The sequence below is a fragment of the Clarias gariepinus genome, chromosome 10, assembly GCF_024256425.1.
Source record: "Clarias gariepinus isolate MV-2021 ecotype Netherlands chromosome 10, CGAR_prim_01v2, whole genome shotgun sequence".
NCBI lineage: Eukaryota > Metazoa > Chordata > Actinopteri > Siluriformes > Clariidae > Clarias > Clarias gariepinus.
In genome coordinates, this window is record NC_071109.1 from 19,923,804 (window position 1) to 19,946,763 (window position 22,960).

Sequence of the window (22,960 nt, forward strand, 5' to 3'; positions counted from 1 at the left end):
TCAACTTAATTGCCATTTAAAAGTCAACGAGTACCAAGCTGTTGTGTGTAATTTGCTGGCAGTACAGCAACACTGGTCTCGTTACTTCCCAACAACTGTTAAGCCACATAATCCTCTCTAAACACTCATTGCTAACATACTTTATGTGAGCCTCTAACTCTTGAAATCAGCTTACTCAACAGAATAGAGTCTAATAAGAATCTCTTACATATTTTTCAGGTAGCTATACAAAATCTAATCTAATCTTTTTTCCTTCCTTTTATTCCAACAATTACATATTTATTTAAAATAAGACACAAAAATGTACCTTACATATGTTGTCCAGTGAATTTCATTCAAGGTTTATTTGATTAAAGGTGTTGATTCAATGTAATACTTTATATACACTTAATAAAGTCTGTCATAAATTAGACTGTATTAAATGAAAGGATGACATCTTAAAGCAGTGAGTAGCATTGCCAACTCCCACCCTCAGGAACCTTAGCTTAACCCTAAGCTCAAGACACTGTCTGTGGAATTATGCATGTTCTACATTTGTTATCTTGGGTTTCCTTTACATACTCAAAACCATTTTACTATGTGGATTGACGATTCTAAATTGAGTCTAGCTGTAAATAAATGTGGAAATGTGTGTGTGATGATTTGGAATGAGTATGTGTATTCCTGCTTGTATCTCTTGTTTCCAAGATAGGCTCTTGCTCTGACCAGTGCCTTATTTTATAATATTTTGGTGAGTTCTGATGCACTGCGTGTGGCCAAGACTGGCAATGCAGCATGTTGGCTATTCTGCATTAAAGCAATTTCTCTAATCTGCAGTTGTTGACTCCTCTGCAATGGAGGTGGCTAACTCCTGGTGGTCATCCCTCTTGGTAGTGGGAGCTAAGATACTTGGTAACTCTCTACATGTGATCAGGTGTGGCTATTCTGCTTGATGTGCAAATTAGCCCTAAGGTACAAGCCCTGGACTTGATGTCAAAGAAGACATGCACAGGACAGCATGGATTATAGACCATTTTCCTTCATGCTCTTTTAGGAGATATCAGAACAGAACATCACTTTCCATACAGTTGTCAACATAAGAGGATGGACCAGTTCCTGAAGACTTTGTTGATGCAGGCTGGCCCATGTAGTATTGCAGTCTTTTGATGATGCTTAGTGATCCCTCTGGGTTTCCAGGAGCTGTGAGTAGCCCAAAAGTGGGTCATCATCCTGCATTTGGATAGCAAAACCATAGACTGAAACGTGTCCTGGTTTCAGTAAAAGGAGCCCAAAAATTCTGACTTTCTTGTGGGTTAGCGTACTCCAAAAATTTAGATTGGGATCACTGCCCTTCCAGAGACAAATATTCTCCATAAATGCATGCTTAAGACGCTGGGGGTCTGTTTAAGCCCATCTCCTCCCTCAGCTGGAAGAGCGGTCCACCTGGCCCTATACTAACTTTTTTTTTAATGGGTACAGAATTAAATCTGTTTGATACTACTGTTACTATTTCTTTGGAACAAGTATTTATTTGAAATCTACAGTGAATTAATTACAAAAGAGGATTACAACTACCATTAAAAATATTTAAGTTTTGACTTTTTTCCCCCTCACAATTCTGACTTTAATCTCATAATTTTGACTTTTTTTTTCTCAACATTCTGACAGATGTTCTGATAAAAGTCAGAATATTGAGAAAAAGTCAGAACTCATGTTTTATGGTCCTTTTCCGTATACTGTATAAATCAAGTTTAAAGTGAATGGGAACAAATAAAGGTCGAATAAAAAGACAGTATGTTGAAGAAAACAAAGAACTAAGTTTAACTTGACTTTAAAACAAAAAATAGCACATCAAAGCTAAGTCCGTGTGTTTATGGTCTGCGCCTGATGGGCGTCATGGTAACTTGGTGAGAAGGAGGCGGGGCCGTTATTGCTCGCCGTATGCGCGCACACACACACACACAGGGCGAAATGACTGTGTGCGGGGCTGAAGAAAGCGGGTGCGTATCCGCTATTTCCAAGCATCTACTGTCCTGACGGATCGAAAGAGCTCGGCGTGTTTGCTTTGGCATGTTTGGGTCAGCGGACGGAGCTGAAACATGGCGCCGTCGGGCTCGCGCAGCGCCAAGCGGAAGTGTCAGCGAGTAGTGCACTGGATCCCCGTGCTGTTCGTGTGCGCGCTCGTGGCGTGGTCCTACTACGCGTATGTGCTCCAGCTCTGCGTAGGTAAGGGCGGATCGCCTGAGGTCTCGCTGAACCTGAACCGTCTTAGGAGACGCGTGTCTTGCGCTTTGCCTTTTTTTATCTCAGTCTTTCGTTGCATGTATAAACGAGAAACATAAGCACATTGTTGCAAGTGCATTTACTTGAAGGTTAGTCGTTAGGACACTGAAATGTTAATAGACCCATCGGGAAAATAGCCAAGAGCTTGTATGTGATTATGAAGGTGTCAGGAAGATAAAGCACTAAAACAACCACATTCCTACATAAGAGACAAATTGGTGTTTAACAATGTTGGATAAATTACTTATAATCAGAAATTCAATTCGTTATGCAGTCAGTAGTTATATATCTAACATATTTGTGCTTTAAAAAAAAGAACAAAAAATAATTGCTAAATGCACAGTAACAACTTATAGGTTGTTCTTTTGGCCATTCAGTTGTTATTGTGTTAGAGGTTGTACAAGTTCATCACCACAAAGGACAGTCAAATAGGGGACTGTGTTAATTCCATGTTTCTTTGGTTTCTGAAGGAACAGAGATTCATACCAATTGGATTTAATTACCAGCTCTTGCTCAGTTTGAAATGTTAGCGAATTGGCCCAATGTGTTGAAGCCATAGGGTTAGTTCCAGGGAGTTACGGTACAGGCGGAGAGCATAGTCCCAACTGCTGCTGCTGAGTAAGACCAGCAATTATGCTGAACTGCAGACAGACAGTCTATACAGATTGTTGGCACTCAAACTAACTGTAGCCCTAGGACAGCACAAAAAAAATAAATTAAAGAACATTTAATAAAATCACCAGGCTACAAATGGCTATTACATCATAGTATATCACCCTGAAGGGTACTTTTGGGATGGTTTAGACAGAAAATTAAACTAAATAATTTTATCTTCCCCTAATCTCTAATGTCCAAACATAATTTACTAAAAAGCCTTTTTTTTGTTTGGTGCTGAACTGCGAGTGTTCCTGATAAGCAGAAGGTAGAGGCTGACTCATCCACGAGGCAGCATGTGGCCTAAAACAACTGAACTTTTTATGAGTGTTTGATCAGCCAATTCAATGTCTTGAAGCTAATCCTATTGTCTGCCTGTCACCAGGGAACAATCTCCAGCCTGACCTTATTTGATCACACACTCACTTTCAGCACAGGGTGACATTGCCCCCCTGAGGTATTATATTTATTTATGTGATAATATTTGTATTCTCTAGAAAAAGGATACAAGTGAAGTTGTTTTTCTGATCTGTGTAACCTGGTACTGTATTTGGCTTCTTCGGGAGAAAATTCTAGCCACACTGAATCAGAAAAGAACCAGAAAACCAAACAAAGCATATGAGAAATTAAATGTCTGCAGAGATGGGTATGAAAATATAGTGAAATGAAAATGTATTTGCCTCTAACTGATATTTTTGCATATTTGTCACGGTTTAAAGATTTGGATCATCAAACTAATTTTAATGACACGCAAAGATAACCAGAGTAAATAAAAATGCCGTTTTAAATGTTAATTTCATTTATTAAAAGAAAAGAGCTGTCTGAAACCTGCCTGGCTCGATGTGAAAAAGTAATTTGCCTTAGTTTAGGTTAGTGTTCATGATTCAACAGTAAGGAAGAGACTGAGCAAAAATGGTATCAATAGGACAGTTCCAAGGCAAAAGCCAGTGCTGAACAAAAAGAACACAAATGCTTGTTTCACATTTGTCAAAAAACATCTTGATTATCCACAAGACTCTAGGGCAAAAATTATTTGGACTTATAAGACAAAAGTTTTTCTTTTTGGAAGGTGTGCATCCCTGTACATCTGGTATTAAATTAAGGTTTTGGAGGGGCCTAGTCAAAGTCTGGACTTAAATCCGATTGAGATGCTTTGGCAAGACTTTAAACAGGTTAAACCCTCTAATATGGCCGAATTAAAACATTTCTAACAAAGAAGAGTGGGCCAAAATTCTTCCACAGGTCCAGGTAGGTTTGGACAGCTTTTTTTTCCCTTAATAAATGAAATCATCACTTAAAAACTGCATTTTGTAATTACTTTGGGTCTCTTTGTATCATAGTAAAAATTTGTTTAATGATTTGAATCTTTTAAGTTTAACAAATATGCAAAAAAAAATAAAAATAAATCCAGATATCAAATCAACTTTTTCACGGAACTGTTTGAACTCAAAATAGCAGTGATGAATCAGCTTTTGTACATCCAAAACCTCATAGTCATCTCAGCACTCTCTCTCTCTCTCTCTTTCTCTCTCTCTCTGTCCCTCACCCCACACTCTCAGCTTTGTGTTTTTTTCTCACCCCATACTCTTTAATTAATTTAAAGTTCATGAAAACTATAGTGCTCTACAGAATGAATTGGCACCTGATCAAAGACCCCTCTCAAAGAAGTAAATATTCTTTCTGATAATATTTGTCGAACTTCTATTAGCTACTAATACTTAGCTGCACTTCAAGTGTATAGGGCAAACTAAAATTATACAGGCCAGCCAACCATTATATAGTCTAAATATAAACATTTGCTACCGCACTGTAGAAAATCATGCATTTTTTTGTTCTCGTGAAGAGGCGAGTGAGTTGCTCGGTAGAGTGCAGTTATAAACTTAATTGTCTGTAAGTACCGTAGCACCACTTACAATACTGATATTAAAAATGTATTGCATGATTCAATGATAAAAGAAATGTATTTAACGATTAAATATGTTGAAAAGGACATGCAAAGTGCTAAATGTGAACTAAAATTTATTCTGATTAGTCCACTTATCCTCATGCTCTGCTGTTGTCCAAAGTGAGCAGAAAATGGGAGCATGCTAATATTAGGAACTTCTCCAACAGACAGACGAGCTGACTGCTAATGCAGCAGTTTGTCAGCTTCCTTACGATTACAGTTATTAGCTAGCTTATGGTGTAATTAATGTTCAAGCATTTATAGGAAAGGAGAATGTTTTACCAGCACCATCCTGATTTATTTTTCCCTTTTATTTTTTATTCATGCCAAAGTAAAATTAGAACCAAGACTTTTTCATTTCTTGGAACAGATTAATAAACAAATAGGTTTTTGTTTTAGATGGGACAAAATATTCTTGGGCAGTCATGAGTCTAACTCAGCATAGTGCCAATTAAGGGTGTAAAGATATGAAGAAGTCGAGCTTTGGTAGGTACCTCAGTTTAGAAGTGAAAAAGAGACATGCCATTTTGAAATCATTTATCATGCATTTAACTTGTAAACATATAAATTGGATCAAATTTGTAAACAGAGGTAACAAAAAACACTATACTTTAAAATAGTGCAAACAATGATTTTTTTTAAAAATAAGAAATATGTAAAGAATATATATTTGTGTTTAATATTATTTGTACTATATGTTACTAGTGATGGAACTGTTACTATTTTTGCACAACTTACAGACCCCCTCTCTCTCGACAGAATAAATACGAACCATGTCTTTTTTAAGCTAACAGAAGTCAACTTAAGAGTATTAATCCCAAATCTGAGTTTCTTCATTGATTATGAAATGATATCAAATCAACTTGTATAGAAACAATGTAAAACTATTAAATCTAATGGTGATAATACAGTTCACTTTGAGAAAGAAAACATGTATCACTCCTCTGAGTTAACTGTTTAGTATGTTGTCAACAAACCATAAACATGTTCATGGGTGCTGAAATCAGAAAAGACATTAATCCAATTGGTAAATTCCTGCTTAAATGCTGCCTGCTGAAAAGAGACTGATATACACACACGAGTGGCTTGTGTAAAAAGAAATAGGCAAATCCTTCAGATATTATAAAGAAGAAATTGAAAAGAGTGTGTTAGGTCATGGAATTATCTATATCAAACTCCATGTTTAAACATAAGTGTTTATAAGTACGCTTGATATCTATAAGTGCCCTAGACTGCAATTTTATTATCAACTACAGTGGTTTGAAAAAATATTTGCCCCCTTCCTGATTTCTTATTCTTTTGCATGTTTGTCACACTTAAATGTTTCTGCTCATCAAAAACCGTTAACTATTAGTCAAAGATAACACAAGTAAACACAAAATGCAGTTTTTAAATGATGGTTTTTATTATTTAGGAAGAAAAAAATCCAAATGTACATGGCCCTGTGTGAAAAAGTAATTGCCCCCTGAACCTAATAACAAATTAAGTGTTTGCGATAACTTGCAACGAGTCTTTTACAGCGCTCTGGAGGAATTTTGGCCCACTCATCTTTGCAGAATTGTTGTAATTCAGCGTTATTTGAGGGTTTTCTAGCATGAACCGCCTTTTTAAGGTCATGCCACAACATCTCAATAGGATTCAGGTCAGGACTTTGACTAGGCCACTCCAAAGTCTTCATTTTGTTTTTCTTCAGCCATTCAGAGGTGGATATGCTGGTGTGTTTTGGGTCATTGTCCTGCTGCAGCACCCAAGATCGCTTTAGCTTGAGTTGACGAACAGATGGCCGGACATTCTCCTTCAGGATTTTTTTGGTAGACAGTAGAATTCATGGTTCCATCTATCACAGCAAGCCTTCCAGGTCCTGAAGCAGCAAAACAACCCCAGACCATCACACTACCACCACCATGTTTTACTGTTGGTATGATGTTCTTTTTCTGAAATGCTGTGTTACTTTTACGCCAGATGTAACGGGACACGCACCTTCCAAAAAGTTCAACTTTTGTCTCGTTGGTCCACAAGGTATTTTTCCAAAAGTCTTGGCAATCATTGAGATGTTTTTTAGCAAAATTGAGACGAGCCTTAATGTTCTTTTTGATTAAAAGTGGTTTGCGCCTTGGAAATCTGCCATGCAGGCCGTTTTTGCCCAGTCTCTTTCTTATGGTGGAGTCGTGAACACTGACCTTAATTGAGGCAAGTGGGGCCTGCAGTTCTTTAGATGTTGTCCTGGGGTCTTTTGTGGCCTCTCGGATGAGTTGTCTCTGCGCTCTTGGGGTAATTTTGGTCGGCCGGCCACTCCTGGGAAGGTTCACCACTGTTCCATGTTTTTGCCATTTGTGGATAATGGCTCTCACTGTGGTTCGCTGGAGTCCCAAAGCTTTAGAAATGTCTTTATAACCTTTACCAGACTGATAGATCTCAATTACTTTTGTTCTCATTTGTTCCTGAACTACTTTGGATCTTGGCATGATGTCTAGCTTTTGAGGTGCTTTTGGTCTACTTCTCTGTGTCAGGTAGCTCCTATTTAAGTGATTTCTTGATTGAAACAGGTGTGGCAGTAATCAGGCCTGGGGGTGACTACAGAAATTGAACTCAGGTGTGATAAACCACAGTTAAGTTATTTTTTAACAAGGGAGGCAATTACTTTTTCACACAGGGCCATGTAGATTTGGAGTTTTTTTTCCTCCCTTAATAACGTAAACCTTCATTTAAAAACTGCATTTTGTGTTTAATTATGTTATCTTTGACTAATAGTTAATGGTTTTTGATGAGCAGAAACATTTAAGTGTGACAAACATGCAAAAGAATAAGAAATCAGGAAGGGGGCAAATAGTTTTTCACACCACTGTATATAGTTGTATCATTGGATTTGCATCCATATTTTCTGAACACATGGGTGAGGAGTAGATGTAATTAGTCAACTGATCATCAACTGCTGGTCAACTTGGATTAAGTGGCATTAGAAAATGGCAGACAGACCTGTTAGGCTTAAGCATGCCATTGTTTGGCATTAAGTTTGCTGCGAACATTGGCAGTGTTCCCTGTCCAGTAGCTCCTCAAGGTTGGCTGTCAAATCAAGGGGGAAGAAAGGCCTTATTATTTACAGCAGGGATAAATAACTGTTTATTTGGGACATAGGGATGTCCCAGGGATGGTAATACAGTGATGATGGAAAGAGTACAGCCGACTCTGTGCTTCTGATTATTAACCTTAGGTGGTGGTCCTGATCTTTAAGAGGTGAGATTGGAGGATGTTTTCCAAAATAAGGGGGATCACACTCCTCTTTCTTTATGTCAAAGTCTATGCCACGGTGCTGGAGAATAGGGTCTGGATGTTTATTCAAACCACAGTTTCAGGAGGAGCAATGTGGAATCTGTCCTGGTTGTGAAAGAATGGCCCTGTTCTTTATCCTCAAAAGGTTCATGGAGGGCTCATGGTGGACTCAAGGTGGTGTGGTTAACCAGTCTAAGTGTGTTTCGTGGATTTGAAAAATGCATACAACCATATCCCTTGTTGGGTCCTTTTGAAGGTGCCTCAGGAGTTTGGGGTACCAGTCCTGTTATTATGGATCATTAGGTCCAGTGCCTGCAGGAAGTTTTCTTAACCTTTCAGGTTTCCACATATGTATGACACATCTTAAAATGGAATTAAATCCTTTTTTCACTCAACATTTTGCCACAATGCAATATTTAAATGTTTATTTTTTAAATAAATGAACAAAACACTTCAAACACCTGGTCAATCTACTGTACATCTCAGCACTTACCTACTGTATGTTCACAAGCTTTGGTTTGTTACTAAAAGAATGAGGTTGTGGATTTTAGAAGTGGAAATTAGCATCCTTCTCAGGATGGGTGAGGAGCTCTGGGCATCCAGGAAGAGCTCAAAGTAAAGTTGCTGCTACTCTGTATTAAAAGAAGCCAATTGAGGTGGGTCAAGCAACTGTCTAGGATGCCTCTGGATGCCTCCTTGGGGAGGTGATTGTCAAACAAAGAGAAGAACTCAGGGCAGACCAAGGACTAGATAGAAAGATTAAATCTTTCATTTCGCCTGATAGCACCTGGAAGGAGCTGGAGGGCATGGCCAGGGAAAGGGAGGTGTGGCCATTTTCAACGTGAAAAATAGTCAGAGTCATTAGAAAAGCATTGGAAACAGGAGAGAAAACGACAGCAGTTAATGAAAGACAATTCAATTCATCAAAGCTGCTTTACAGAATCAAAAGAAAATGATAAGAGAAAAAAAAGAACTGTATATAAAATGTGAGAAAATGTGTATGAATAAAAAAAAACTGATCTTCCCTGATGAGAAGGCCGAGGGCAATGGTGGCAAGGAAAAACTCCCTGAGAAGGCAAGGGGCAGGACCTTCTTTATGGTAAAGTGGAACTGTCCTCTTTCATCACATGCATCCCAAGTAACCCACATAGGGCTTCCATGCAACAAGATCTCCAATCAGAAGCAGGGCACCAGGATGAGTCGAACAGGTCCTAGGGGGGTCTTGATCACAGGCAGCTCAAGAGCGGCATTTGTAGCTCAATAGAGAGAGACGGGGGAGGGAGAGAGAGAGAAGATAAACACTGTGAGATGTGTGAAGAGAACCACCAAAACAGATCAGTGATTTCAACAACAACCTCCACAGGAGAGCAGTGTACTGTAGGTATCTCAGTCAGACTTATTACAGAATATTGGAAGTCTAGGAAGGAATTTGAAATGGAGATGAGGCACTAAGGTTTATAAGACTAACCTATACCTATGTAATGGCTAGGGCAAATAGTAGAGGTAGAATCTTCTGACTTTGTGATTTTGGGATTGGCCTCATATCATAACCTTTATTGATGGTTCAGCTTATGATAGTTTCGGCAGAATAAAATTGTAAGTTTTCTTTCTGCAGCTTTACAAATGCATCCAATCTAATTTGGAGGAACTTTAGAGTTCACAATCAACAGATCAACATCAAGCACAACATCAACAGATACTAATAATATAATGACTGGCGGCTAGCTAGAGTACATCATCAGTGATTGTAAAGGATTGTAAAGTAGTGTTGAGTGTCAACAGAAGAAATGTGCTTGGGGGGAAAAATAACTGATAAATGATTGTGATCAGAGATCATGTAAACACTTTAATAACACAAAATTGCATCATAAAAAATCAACAGTACAAATCACAGACCAGAAGCATGGTGCGCAAATTTCTAATAGGGTGGAAATGTGTGTTTGAACCCTAGTTTTGCCAGCTTTTAAGTCATGTAGCTGATGATTCGAGGCCATGCTGAAGGATTCTGAGGTACAGTAGTCCTCCCTCATGATTCCATGTATGTTGTGCAAGTTTTAACAAATTTTCACACTATTTTTACAGTATTGATGGTTAATCAGAGGGAATGCAGAGCCACTGCACACTTCTAGAGCTTGTTGGGGCCGTATAAATAATAAAATCTTTGTCAGCCCTCGGGGGTCCCAAGCAGTTGCCTCTGATATTAAAGAGCACCTGGGTGTGGTCCTATGCATATAGAAAACTTTTGAATCTTTTAAAAAAGATATGTGCAAATTGCAGGAAAAATTATTAAAGTTATATGTTGAGACCTAGTACATTTACAGTTATTGCATTTGGCACATGCCTCTATCCAGACTGACATGCAGAAGTGCTTTGAAGTTTAAATACACCCTAAGATCACACTTACGAAAACAAATGGCAGCACCTTACAGCTTGTAAAGTATGTGTGATTGATGTATTAACAGAGTAAAAAAAAAATGTTAAAGTTTATACGGGCAATGCTTAAGCTCTATTCAAAACTGCCACCATTTTAGTATGATTGCAGCTTAATCCTGTACCATGATACAATAATGTTAATGTTTTAACACCTTGATTAATTATCTTGTGAATACAGCCATTTCACTTTGATTTTGCCCAAGTCAGTTAAGCATCACTAAAGACCTCTGTGCAAGTATGTACGAGACACGAAGCATGATCAGCAGATCGCTTCTGTTTTGTGTGGGTTCCAGCATCAGCACCTGCTGCAGCTGTACAGTATATGCTGCTGTTCACTGCTAGTCCATATAAACTGTCGTTCTGTTTAATTTCATATTTAGGTCAGATCTTTGAAATTTCCCTCTATAGAGCTTCTACAGTAAATTGTGTGTTGCTTTAAACAATGTGCATTTTGTTTCTTTCTAATCCTGGATTTTGCTAATGGCTTCCTTGTGCATTATTGTTTTCATAAATTAACTCAGAGAATATGAAAAGAGGGCAGAGAGACAATAAATTACAAGAATACAAGCTATTCATGCATGTTGGTAGGGCTAGAGATAGACACCATAAGCTGAAGCTTTTCCGAAAATAATTAAACCACACATTAAGTCTAACCTATTTCTATGTTTTTCATTCTTTACACAGAAACAATTGAAAACCTGGGAGAGAAAAGTAAGAAAGCTTTTTTAAATAATGATATGCGTAGAATAGTTTGACTGGGAATGATAAGAAAAAAGGTTATAGAATGAGAAGACCTGGGTTAGTCAAACACTATGTAAGCACGGAAACGTACATTGAAAAAAAATAAGATAATGTTAAAAATGACTGATACTTATTTGGTATTTATTTTGCAAAATTAATAAAGCTTTGTAATTGTCTCCTTTATACAGGAGCTATACTTGTTCTGGTGTTCAGATATTAGCTAATTTTTTAACATTAGCTTTCCACTAATTAAAATCTGATGTACTGTATGTGGTACTTGCAAATAATGGTAATTATGAATTAAAGAAAAGACAACTCACTAGCTTTTAAATAAGTATACTTAAAGATCTGACAGCTCATTATGATCAGTAGTAAATTATATTTCTTTTATATTTCTTCTATATCTATTATCTTTTCTGTTTTCCAGTAGTCTACCTCATGGCATACCATGTCTCCTTTATCATGTTTGTATGGTCATATTGGCAAACCATCTTCACCAAACCAATGAACCCACTCAAAGAGGTATGCAATATTTTTCCCCACCCCTATCATTTTAGTAGCTATGTGTATTCTGGCTAAAAACAAATCGAACATGCTAATATTTTATTTGACTGCTTTTAGCTATGATTAGGGTGCACAATGTGGTGGTCAATTCAGTTGTGGAAACTCTTCATAACGCTTTATAACATCATAACAAACACAGGGTATACACAGGGCACTCTGCACAATCTGTGCATTGGTTCATACCCCTCTCTTCTCAGCCATCATATTATGACCACCTGCCTAATATTGAGTAGGTCCCCCTTTTGCCACTGTGTCTTCTGATGCCTTTCTATCTACCTTTTCTGAAATTTAATCTACACTAGCACTTGTATTAGATTGGATTACGCAGGCCAGCTCGGTCTACTCTGGCCCTTGTGAATCAAATCCTTATGCATGCCCATTTTTTTTCCCACTTCCAACACATCAACGTAAGGAAAAAGTTCACTTACTGCCTAATGTATCCCACCCACTTCAAGCCTCCATTGTAACTAGATTTCGAAAATGTAGCTTCTGTAAGAAGAGCCAAATTGTAATATGTAGACAACTCCAAAAATATAGCTGTTATGTAATATTCCCAGGCTGCAGTGGTCAGAACATACCAAAAGTGATCCAAGGAGGGAAAACGGATGCACTGGCAACAAGGTCATGGGTAGCCAAGGCTCACTGATGCATAGGAGGAGTGCTGGCCTGTGTAGTCTGATCCAGTAGAAGCACTACTGTAGCTCAAATTAAGGAAAAGGTTAATGCTCGTTTGAAGATATATGTGTCATATGACACAGAGGTCATTACTGTTTTGGTGGCAAAGGGCGGGGCTAGTCAATATTAAACGAGTGGGCATGATATGGCTGACCAGTACACACACACACACACACACACACACACACTGCTTTGGAATATCTTAAATATGGACTCATCAGACCACATGACTTTTTTTTTTTTACTGCTCCAAAGTCTAATCGTTTTGCTCTCTATCAAATTCAAGTCTTTTTCACACAGCTGTTTATGTGAGTTCTTCTCGCACTTTGTATACAAAATCTTTTACTCATATATAGCAGGGTTCAAGTGAGCTCAAGTCATTCATGATTATTTTTCTGACCACATTGCTTCCACGGAGTTGATGGTTCAGCACTAGCCTTCCAGGTTTTAATAATTCATTGGACAATTCTAAACCCAATTCCAGTAATTTAATGTTTTCTTTGGTGGATTCAGGCCAATAATTTGACTCCTTGGAAACGGCAACCTTTTTTTGACTAGGCAGTGTATGATATAATAATAATAATAATAATAATAATAATGAGAGACTAGAAATGTATAACAATGTAATACTAAAATAATATATATTTAAGATATAAATAAATATAATGTGTAATCTAGTAGATTACAACATCTTTAATAGTAATTTAATCAGTTCTTAAATGTCACAGTTGCATCATTAATTTGTCTTATAAATCCTGTACTTTAAAGAGCAAAATACCTTAAACACCTCTTAAACAATTTATACCATTCCATACAGGAACTACAATATCTGATTGTATTATAAATAATACTTTGTATATGTGTATCTTGTGTCCATGTCCTAAAATGCAGTTTTCTAATTAATAGATATTTCATCTTATTTGACACCAAGATCATTGTATCAGTGTAAAGCACACTGTTGCATGTTAAGTAAAAACAGAAATCAGAGCGTTGTGTTTGTCTGGTCTGCTCAGTTCCACCTGTCACACACTGACAAAGAACTGCTGAAGCAGGAGGATCGTGTTGAATCTCAACAGGAGATTCTAAGAAGAATAGCCAAGGATTTACCCATATCCACTCGCACCACGTCTGGAGGTGAGACTTTCTTATTGCCAGGTGAACTGTGACCAAGAAACATTCTACAGATGCAAGCCAAATACCAATGAGTGCACTTTTTTGTTCCAGTCAGTCTTTAGCAAATAATTTTTCTACAGAATGAATAAAGCTTATCTCCATAGCTATTCGCTACTGTGATCGGTGCCATCTGGTGAAACCTGACCGATGCCATCACTGCTCAGTCTGTGATAAGTATGATTTTCTATAATATAAAAGAAATACTTGACATTTAGTAAACTCTTATCTTACTCTTGGTGTATCTTTTCAAAACAAATACTTCATACTGTTTTTTACAGCTGCATCTTGAAGATGGATCACCACTGTCCGTGGTATGTAGTAGCTCATAAATACAAAGAAAATATGATAGAAAAAATATATATATCAAATAAATGCATGACACAGTAACAAGGATATGAAAATATTTATAGTGGTGAGCAAGAGACTAAATGTGAGTGTGACATTGCTTTTATACTATAGTTCTATAAATGTATTAATACTGTATTCAGTGACATTTAGAATGCAATACTGCTAAATGTTTAGTATAAGTTTTATTCCACCAGAAGCCACACTCATGTCATGCTGACCAGCTACTGTAGGTCACATTGATTTGTACATTGCTGTTAAATGTGCTTTCGGTAAAACTGGGATCCCTTCGTCCATTTCTGACCAGATTTTATGTCAGCATTAACAAAAATATTGTTTTTTGTGTTCACTAATGTTATCACTAACACTATTGTAGTAACCGTTTTGAATTTACAGAATGGAATTTAACTTGCCGAACACTTAGCGTAGGGATACAAGCAGTGAAACGTCCCAGTTTAATTATAGAATGCAGCTTGGCCAACCAAATTGGTGGACTGAAACCAATATGGTGGACTTATAAATAAAAAATAGCTTTTTGCCAACTAAGATAGAGACATAAGCTTGACTGAACCCTAAAATCAAATTGTAAATTTCAAATTATTATCTTTTTTTGCTATATTAATACATAGACATTATGAGTACTCTAATATGATGCAACAAAAATACAAGTTTTTAAGTCACTTCTGTTTGTGTTTAATACAAAAATTATTGTTTTCTGACAGGGTGAACAACTGTGTGGGCTTTTCCAACTACAAGTTTTTTACTCTTTTTCTCTCATACTCTTTGCTGTACTGCCTCTTTATCACTGCGACAGACCTGCAGTACTTTATTCAGTTTTGGACTGTAAGTATAAATGATTTCTTAGCTTAATTAATATCAGAGCATTTGAGTTCACACAATTGAAAGAAATTTTAAATAACTTACTCTTTTGCAAAACTCTTCCAGAGAATGTTCATATAGATACACAAGGTTACACAAAAAGCGGGAACTTTTTCACAGTCCAATAAAACTAGAAGTGATAAAATAAATAAATTTTATTCATAGTAATTTAAACCTAAAACTTGCCATTTAGGAAACATTGATAAAATTTATCATTTTTTTAAAATTACGTCCTTTAGATGGCGTCCTCCTGTACGAATACATTCTTGAAATCAGCTGTTGAGATTCCTCATTGACCGCTGCGACATCTCAGCTGGGATTCTGCAAATTTCATCCCGAATTCTCTGTTTTAACTCATCCAGGGTCCTTGGTCGAGTCGTGTACACTTTCCTCTTGAGGTAGCCCCACAAGAAAAAAAATCACAAACGGATAAATCTGGCGATCTAGGGGGCCAGGGAATGTTACCGAATCTTGAGATCACACGGTTACTGGACAATTCTCGCACAGCTTCCATTGATTGCCGTGCAGTGTGTGATGTCGCTCCATTACGCATTTCAAAAATTCCCGTTATTCTGTGTCCCTTGTATGAACATTTACATAAATTTCAGCCTTCATTTCTATTACTTTAAGAAAGTGTTAACCACTTAGCCTTGTCTTCATTTTCATGATGACCGTGTGTGCTTATTTCCAAACATTTGTATTTTCCTGCAAGGTGGACGGTAAAACACGAGCGACTTAAACAATACTGGGTAGGAATTACTGCGTCAAACTGGCGGTGACTGTTAGAGCTTTATTATATATTTATTTAGCTCCTAACAGACTTCTGTAGTGGCCTTGGCTGCAGAACACTTAGAGAAGTGTAGAGTTACTGCTATAGTAATTATTAGTCACTGTAAACTGCTGTGTCAGGTGTAGAAATAGGAAATCTGCTCTGAAGTGTTTATAGCTTTGCCACTTATAGTTCCCATAAGTTTTTATTCTATTTGAATGTCCTAAATCTATAAGTTGTGGGGTATGATATAATTGGAATTCCTTTTTTATGGTTCCATGTCTTTTCACAGAATGGCCTGCCAGACACTCAAGCCAAGTTCCATATTATGTTCCTGTTCTTTGCTGCCTCCATGTTCTCAGTCAGTCTGGCTTCACTGTTCGCCTATCACTGCTGGCTAATTTGCAAAAATAGATCTACCCTGGGTGAGTGACTTGACCTTAAAAACCAAACTATTATAATATTTTAAAATAGATAGCTGTTGATGACATAAAAAAAAACAGAATGTATTGCATTTCAATCTAGCTTTTAGGATTTAATGCATCTGTCTGCTGAAATCTACTGAGGTGTGAAGTTTAATTGGTTTAACAGTTTTTCTGATCATAACTTACTCATTTGGTGTTGGATCCTTTACGTATATGCAAAGACTAAATAGGTTAACTATCAATTTAGAATCATTTTATCTGTAAAGCATCTTAATTGGAGCTTAAATTTAATTTTAAAGGGCACATAAAATGAGTGCTCGTTGTTCTGTACTTCTATGGAATCACTGAATGTTTGGTGACATCATTACCATTTTGTTCAGCATTCAGTGATACATTTACATTAAAACATGTTAGTTTTTTTTTGCATCAAGACTTTATTATAGAAGTGTGGATGAGGACTTTTAGTTGAACCTACAGTATTAGCTTATGAAGAAATATATTTTAAAACATTTGAGCGTTTTTGTTTTCAACGTCGTATATTTAATCTTCACATCTCAACATAACCATTTCCTGCTACTGTGAATTAGGAAGTACTCTGAGTATGTGTGAAACACACTTGAGGTTTACAGACCACAGTTTTTAGTTGAAACAGCAATCAGTTATTTAGGCACTTGTTTTTGAAAACGCTTTTGACACATAACCAAATATAGAAACATGCTAAGGTTTGAAAAAGGGTGTGAGCATGAAAATGCCATAAGACTCTAAATAGTTTGACAGGGCTTAAAATATATATGACCACATTGATTTCCATTCTAAACACATAAGTGCGCATCAAAGACTTGAGCTCTTGGATCGACTTGGTACTTCATTTAACAAACTAGAGTAATGGAGCTTTTCAACGACCCTTGTGATAGTGATAAGGATTCCCCCAATTTCCAGGTCAATAATGTCATGTTACATACAGGTTGTCCCCGACTTACTCCTCGACATTCGAGTAGCGAATTTCCGCAGATACTAACTGACTGCGGAAACAAATCACGGAAGTACTGTAGCTCACGTGTATGGTACAAAAAACAGACACTGCAGTGCACCAGATACCAATATTTACAATTATAGGCAATATTTTCAGTGTGTAAGTAAATGTATAAAATGTCTAAAGTCCGATATATTGTATGTGTGTATGTGCGGGAGAAATGAATTGGCCTCACGAGAAGAATGATGACAGAAAATGGCTGTCCTGTACAGCTGTTCTGATAGTGAATAATCCTTATTTCGGAAGTCCTATACAGTAGATGCGATTGGCAGGCATCACATGATCCGGAGGAAACTCGTGATAGTCTCGGCCCTCCCTGGTTGGTAGGGGTGGCCTTAATGTAGGAGTGCCCTAGTGTTAGGTGGGATTTGGATACAAATAAATTAGGGAGCCCCCCCCCCAAAAAAAAAAAGATAATTAGAAATGTGTGATTGTTTGTTTTTTATATTTAAAGTAATCTAAAGTATCTAAAGTAATTTTCCCCTCGAATAACTCTCATCCTTAGAGGTCTTCCGTGCACCTGCCTTCCTTCATGGAGCTGACAAAAATGGCTTCAGTCTTGGAGTAAGCAAGAACTTCTGCCAAGTCTTCGGCGATGAAAAGAAGTATTGGCTTCTGCCTGTTTTTTCCAGGTATCTCAGCTTGTACATTATCATTGCACATATAAACTGGTTCAGGAAAATTTTAAAACATATTGGGGTTTCTTTATTGTGATTCTAGCCAAGGTGATGGATGCTCTTTCCCCACATGTCTCGTGAACCCTGACCCAGAACAACCTGCCTCACCATCTGGACATGCTGTCAAAAGGTCCATGTCTTTGTATTAATGATCAAGATCCGTGGATTGTTGACTCATTTTAAAACAAACAAGACATGTGCTACCAAACCTGAAAAGGCCAGATATTTCTGATTCTTTTATAATATCGCCATTTGAACACTGCAGTGTGTAAGGTAGAGAATCCACATAATCATATGCACTGGGTTTTTATAACATTAACACCCTATTTTGTCTGTTTGTTTTGTTGATTTCTAGTGATGGAGAATCCCATCAATTTCCTGCTAAACCTCTGAGAGAATCTCAAAGTCGACTGCTGAGCAATGGGCAGACTTGGACTGAGGGTGATGAGACTGAGCAACAAGCCAGAGAAGGTAAGTTTATTCACTGCCTGGCCAAAGAAAGGGTCAATATTTCAGAAGGGTTAAATTATTGGGCTGTTTTAAGCAAAGAAAACGACTAAGGAGATTTGAAATGACTTCAAGTGGGTTAAAACTCAACAGTAAAAGCCATAGCTATGTTCAATAGTGAAAGTGAGGGAATCTTCATATGCACTCACAGGATTGAGACTAAACAGATGTTTGGCCAGAAGAAAACTACTTGATAATGACTAATGAAAAAGAAAGGTTTAAATTTGCAAGGGAGCATAACGATTGGACTTTACAGCAGTTGAAAAAGGTCATGTGGTCTGATGAGTTATGAGCTTTATTCCAGAGCGATGGGTGCGCAGGGTAAGCATCCATTATGCGTAGTCCCCACTGTACAAGCCTTTGGCGGCAGTGTTATGATCTGGGGTTGCTTCACTTAGTCAGGTCTAGGCTCATCAACATGTGCGGGAATAGAATGAAGTCAGCTTATGATTTAAATGTATTGAATGACCAGGGTATAACATCATTAGAGTCTTTCTTTCCTCCCAAAAGAGGCATTTTTGAACCCAAATTGTGAAAAAGTGGTTCTGTGAGCATGAGGAATTATTTTCATGTGTTTAAAAAAAATTTATAGTAATTACTTTTCTTTTTTTTTTTTTTTTTTGGCCAGGCAGTGTTTATAATCTTGTTTTAAAAATTGTTGGCACCTGTAAAATTTATATTTGAATTTTGGATTTTATATAAATATTTTATCTTGCATCTCTTAAACATTAACTTTGTTTCTGCAGCTATTTGTAGTTCCCTCCAAAATTATCGAAATGGCAAGGCCAATTATTTTGTTATACACTGCAATGTAGTTTGGTTTTGAAATCAAAACAGGAATAAAAGAAAATAGACCAGGATTTCACTTTTCATTTTCTTATCTCTAGTTTTGTTAAACAACCTAGAACATAGCGCCTGTTATTTGCATCAAATTATCAAAATAATAAAACGTGATTGCCAGGTGTTTCTTGTTACCCAGATATGCCATGTTAGTTAATTAAACTATTAATTATTTATTGACCAGAGAGACTATGGGAGTAAAGCATGCCATTTTAAAGCTGAGAAAAGAGACACAAGTATTTTGTATGGCCTAAACAACAATTTGGAATCCAGCAGGAGTTTTTGGTTGTCAAAACAATGTAAAATTCTGCACATTGTCTTGCCCATGACTAGGTTTCTATATTCCACTTCAATTTATTTTATTTTATTATTTGTACATGTAATTTTTTTTGTTGTATAAGCATTTAATTTTTTATCACACTGTTATATTAAGCAGAATGTGGGGTTCCATTAATATAATTTGCAACCCCCCAAAACATGTTTTAATTCTGTCTCATTTGAGAGAATCTCTCGTCCTCTATTTAAAGGCATATATTGCTCTATCAGATCAGAAGGTTTTTAATCTAGGTCGAGCCACTGACTTTACCCAAGGATACATGAAAGTGGTTTTATATTGAAACAAAGTGTGTTTTGTTGTCTGCATTCTCATATGATTTGATGCTTTGAGTAGAAGTTATGAAGGAAAATGATGTTATGCAGGAAACTGTTTTGGTGATTATAGGCTAATCAGCTGATCTTATGACAGAAACCAGAGACGAAGAAACCAAACAGACTTTATTTTTCATGTTTTCTTGCTTCTTCCTTTTTTTGTCGTTATGAACAGGAGCAAGCAATCCAGCTATGATTATAGAGAAAGAAACCTAGTCTGGTCACAGTGATGACTTCTTTAAGGAAACAAGGTTAGTTAGTTTGTTTTAAATGGGATTTATCACAAAATAAGTATTTTTTTTTTTAAATATTATCTAATACATACAAGACTTTTTCATTTTCAAAATGTTATTACAAAATATTTAGTACCTCCTCTTTTTTGCTTTAATGCACAGTGTGTACACTAGCTGGCAAGTTTATGCAAAACCCAATGATTCATTTTAGATCAAATCTGTCACCTGACCATATGTTTCAGTGGAAGAGATTAGGTGTGAGAATAAGTTGACCTTTTGTACGAAGCAATTAACCAGGTCAATATCACAAATTTGCTTCCATTTAAATCGGGACTATGGACATAAATTTAATTCAAGAATCTTGAATATTAAACAATGAAAATACTAAATAATTCTTTTTTTTTTTTTTTTTTGGTTTAATACATTCATAACTCTGAAAGCATCTGTTTCATTTAAATGGAAAATGTGTCATTTCTTTGTCAGATCCCTATGTGGTCCTGTGTGTTTTCCATAGAACTAACGAAGAAACTTCCTTGTACAACAGGGAGCCTTCTGCTGCAGGAAACAACCACTATCCAGTGGGTTTCCATGTAATTTCTTAAGCAAGGTGCTTCTTATTCAAAGCTTACTGTGCAGTGTTACCTGATTGTCTGTATTCATTAGGACAGATCCAGTCCTTTGTACAATGTATGGAGACTTTATTTGCATTCTGTGCCTAAATACAGTACACAGAAAAAGGTGCACTCCTGAGTAACATCAAATAATCAAGTGATGATTTACAGCTAATGCCTTGTTTATACCTTGTGACCGTGTTTGAGGCTAACTTTAAAATGAATTTGGGATGGAATTTTGTGTTTTTGTGCATGCTGTGTGGTGCATATGTACGTCACTGAAAGTTACAAAGAACTTTTTTAAAAATCTAGACACTTGTAACTAACATGTAAACTTTTGTCACGAATTGCTGACGATATGTAGCAAAGTATTATCAAATAGTTATTTTTTTTATGCTTCAATTGTTTGCATGTTTCAGCAGACATTTGTACTGTATTTTTAATGATGTACACATTATGATGTTAAACTGTTCCATTGGCCCTGTATATCACTCAGTGTTCTAAAGCCAGTGAATAGAGAAAATACATTGGAGGTCCGAAATATAACCTGAAATGCATTAGCTTCACACATATTGCAACACGAACACAATCCATTTGTGTGCAGGATGAATTTGTGAACAGATCGTAAATCCAAGTTACTTAGGAAAATCATGTACACATGAAACCAATGAAATGCTTTAAGCACAGGGAAAATGTTAGCTCTCTCGCCCCTTAGATTAGTCAGTATGTGAATACCTTGAAACTTGTTTGCACTTTTTTGACAGTGTAATCAACAGTGCAATGCATTAAGAATAGATTTAAAATATATAGGCCTCTCCTGATTTGCAAAGGTTTTTTAAAAATGTAGTTGTTAACTTTAGAGAAAGAACTAACAAATAGATCTGGTGTGCTGGAATTTCAGTATTTGTATGATTGTATGTAAAAAAACATATGTGGTGCATGTGGACGCTATGTGGAAGTCCGTTTGTTAAATTACCACATAATTTGCAAAAAAAAAAAAAAAAAGAAGAAGAAAAAAAAAGTTTTGTGGTGTTGAACAAAGGCAGCAAATGTATTTAATGAACGGCATGTCTGTTATTAAGATCAATCCATCAAACATGGAAAAACATGATCTGTCACATTTTTGAAGAGCAGAGAATCTGTTTCCTGTTTAAATATCATGTTCATCTCACACAGTTGTTCTTCAGAATTATTGGCACACTTTCTGAAAATGTAGCATTTAGTTTAAAAGGACAACAAAAATGTTCTAACAAGAAAATCATGCTGATTAGGCTAAAACAGAAGTATTTTATTTGAACAATAACTATAACAAAATTGTTGATACCTATATACAATTTCTGAATTTTAAATATAATGTAAACTTTTCATTAACTGTCAGTCCACATAACAGCTGTTTTGACATTTACCCAAACCGTTTCCCTGGGGTCTAAATAGCACACACCTCTTGAAAAACCTTGAAAAAAGTACAGTGCCTGACCCTTTAAAAAAATTGCAAACTTGACTATTTTGATGGATTACTTTTTAAATTCTGTAAATCTATGATTATGATGTGCATTTGCAGTGCAATTATTCCAAGAACCCTATGCAACATCACAACGTTCATTTCTTTCTTAACCTGATGCTTGCATCATTTTGGAGTAACGAAAATCGGGTCATTAGAGCACATGACCATTTTCTATTAGTCTAAAAACGTATTTTCCCTAGAGAATTAAACCTTTTTCCCAGGTTAGTCTCACTAACAAATTGTTAACTTATGTCCTCACAGCTGTTCAGTCCCATCCTAAGAGTTCATGTTGCATTACGTGTGTGAAAATGCTCTCACGTTGAGCACTAAACATTAAAATTATTAAAGTCAAATGTTTAGGTCAACTTTAATAACAACAAACAATTTTGAATCACTGCAATAAGTAGCAGTAGCAGTTGCCTAAATCAAATGCAAATCCTGAACTATATCAATCATTATTAGAACTACAACTGGCATCTTGTGCTTTGGCCAGATGGAGGTGAATTGTTGAAGCTTTTTTGCAGCTGGAGGTCCAGGGCTCTGGTAACAGTTTATGGCATTATAAGTTCTGCTAAGTTCCAAGACATTTAAGCACAAAGCTTGGTTGTCTTTGGTATGAGGTTCAGACTTGGCTCGAGAGTTTTCAACCTAGACTTTTTTTTTTATCAAGACAGATATATGTAAAGAAACATATTGCTATTTTGCACAGACCATCTCTGACCATTTTTGATTCCAAGTGGAAACTGAAGTTGAATCCGAAGACTATAATGGA

At 36.6% G+C, this 22,960-nt stretch overlaps 1 protein-coding gene across 1 annotated transcript; it reads left to right on the forward strand.

Moving 5' to 3' along the window:
- The first annotated feature begins 1,945 nt into the window (after window positions 1-1,945).
- On the forward strand, window positions 1,946-21,491 carry zdhhc2 (zinc finger DHHC-type palmitoyltransferase 2). Its single transcript, XM_053505557.1, has 13 exons — window positions 1,946-2,205; window positions 11,249-11,275; window positions 11,733-11,827; window positions 13,558-13,678; window positions 13,822-13,891; window positions 13,996-14,028; window positions 14,785-14,905; window positions 16,003-16,135; window positions 17,674-17,800; window positions 17,889-17,975; window positions 18,201-18,316; window positions 20,016-20,091; window positions 20,557-21,491. Exons 1-12 carry the CDS (start codon window positions 2,079-2,081, stop codon window positions 20,054-20,056), a joined length of 1,098 nt encoding a protein of 365 aa, XP_053361532.1. The 5' UTR covers window positions 1,946-2,078; the 3' UTR covers window positions 20,057-20,091; window positions 20,557-21,491.
- The last annotated feature ends 1,469 nt before the right edge of the window (window positions 21,492-22,960 follow it).

Excerpts from the sequence above, each read along its gene's own strand:
- zdhhc2 (XM_053505557.1), top strand. The coding sequence starts at position 2,079 with ATGGCGCCGTCGGGCTCGCGCAGCGCCAAGCGGAAGTGTCAGCGAGTA. Across the intron at positions 11,276-11,732 it reads TGAAAACCTGGGAGAGAAAA|TAGTCTACCTCATGGCATAC; the intron begins GTAAGAAAGCTT and ends TCTGTTTTCCAG. Across the intron at positions 17,976-18,200 it reads TCTGGACATGCTGTCAAAAG|TGATGGAGAATCCCATCAAT; the intron begins GTCCATGTCTTT and ends GTTGATTTCTAG.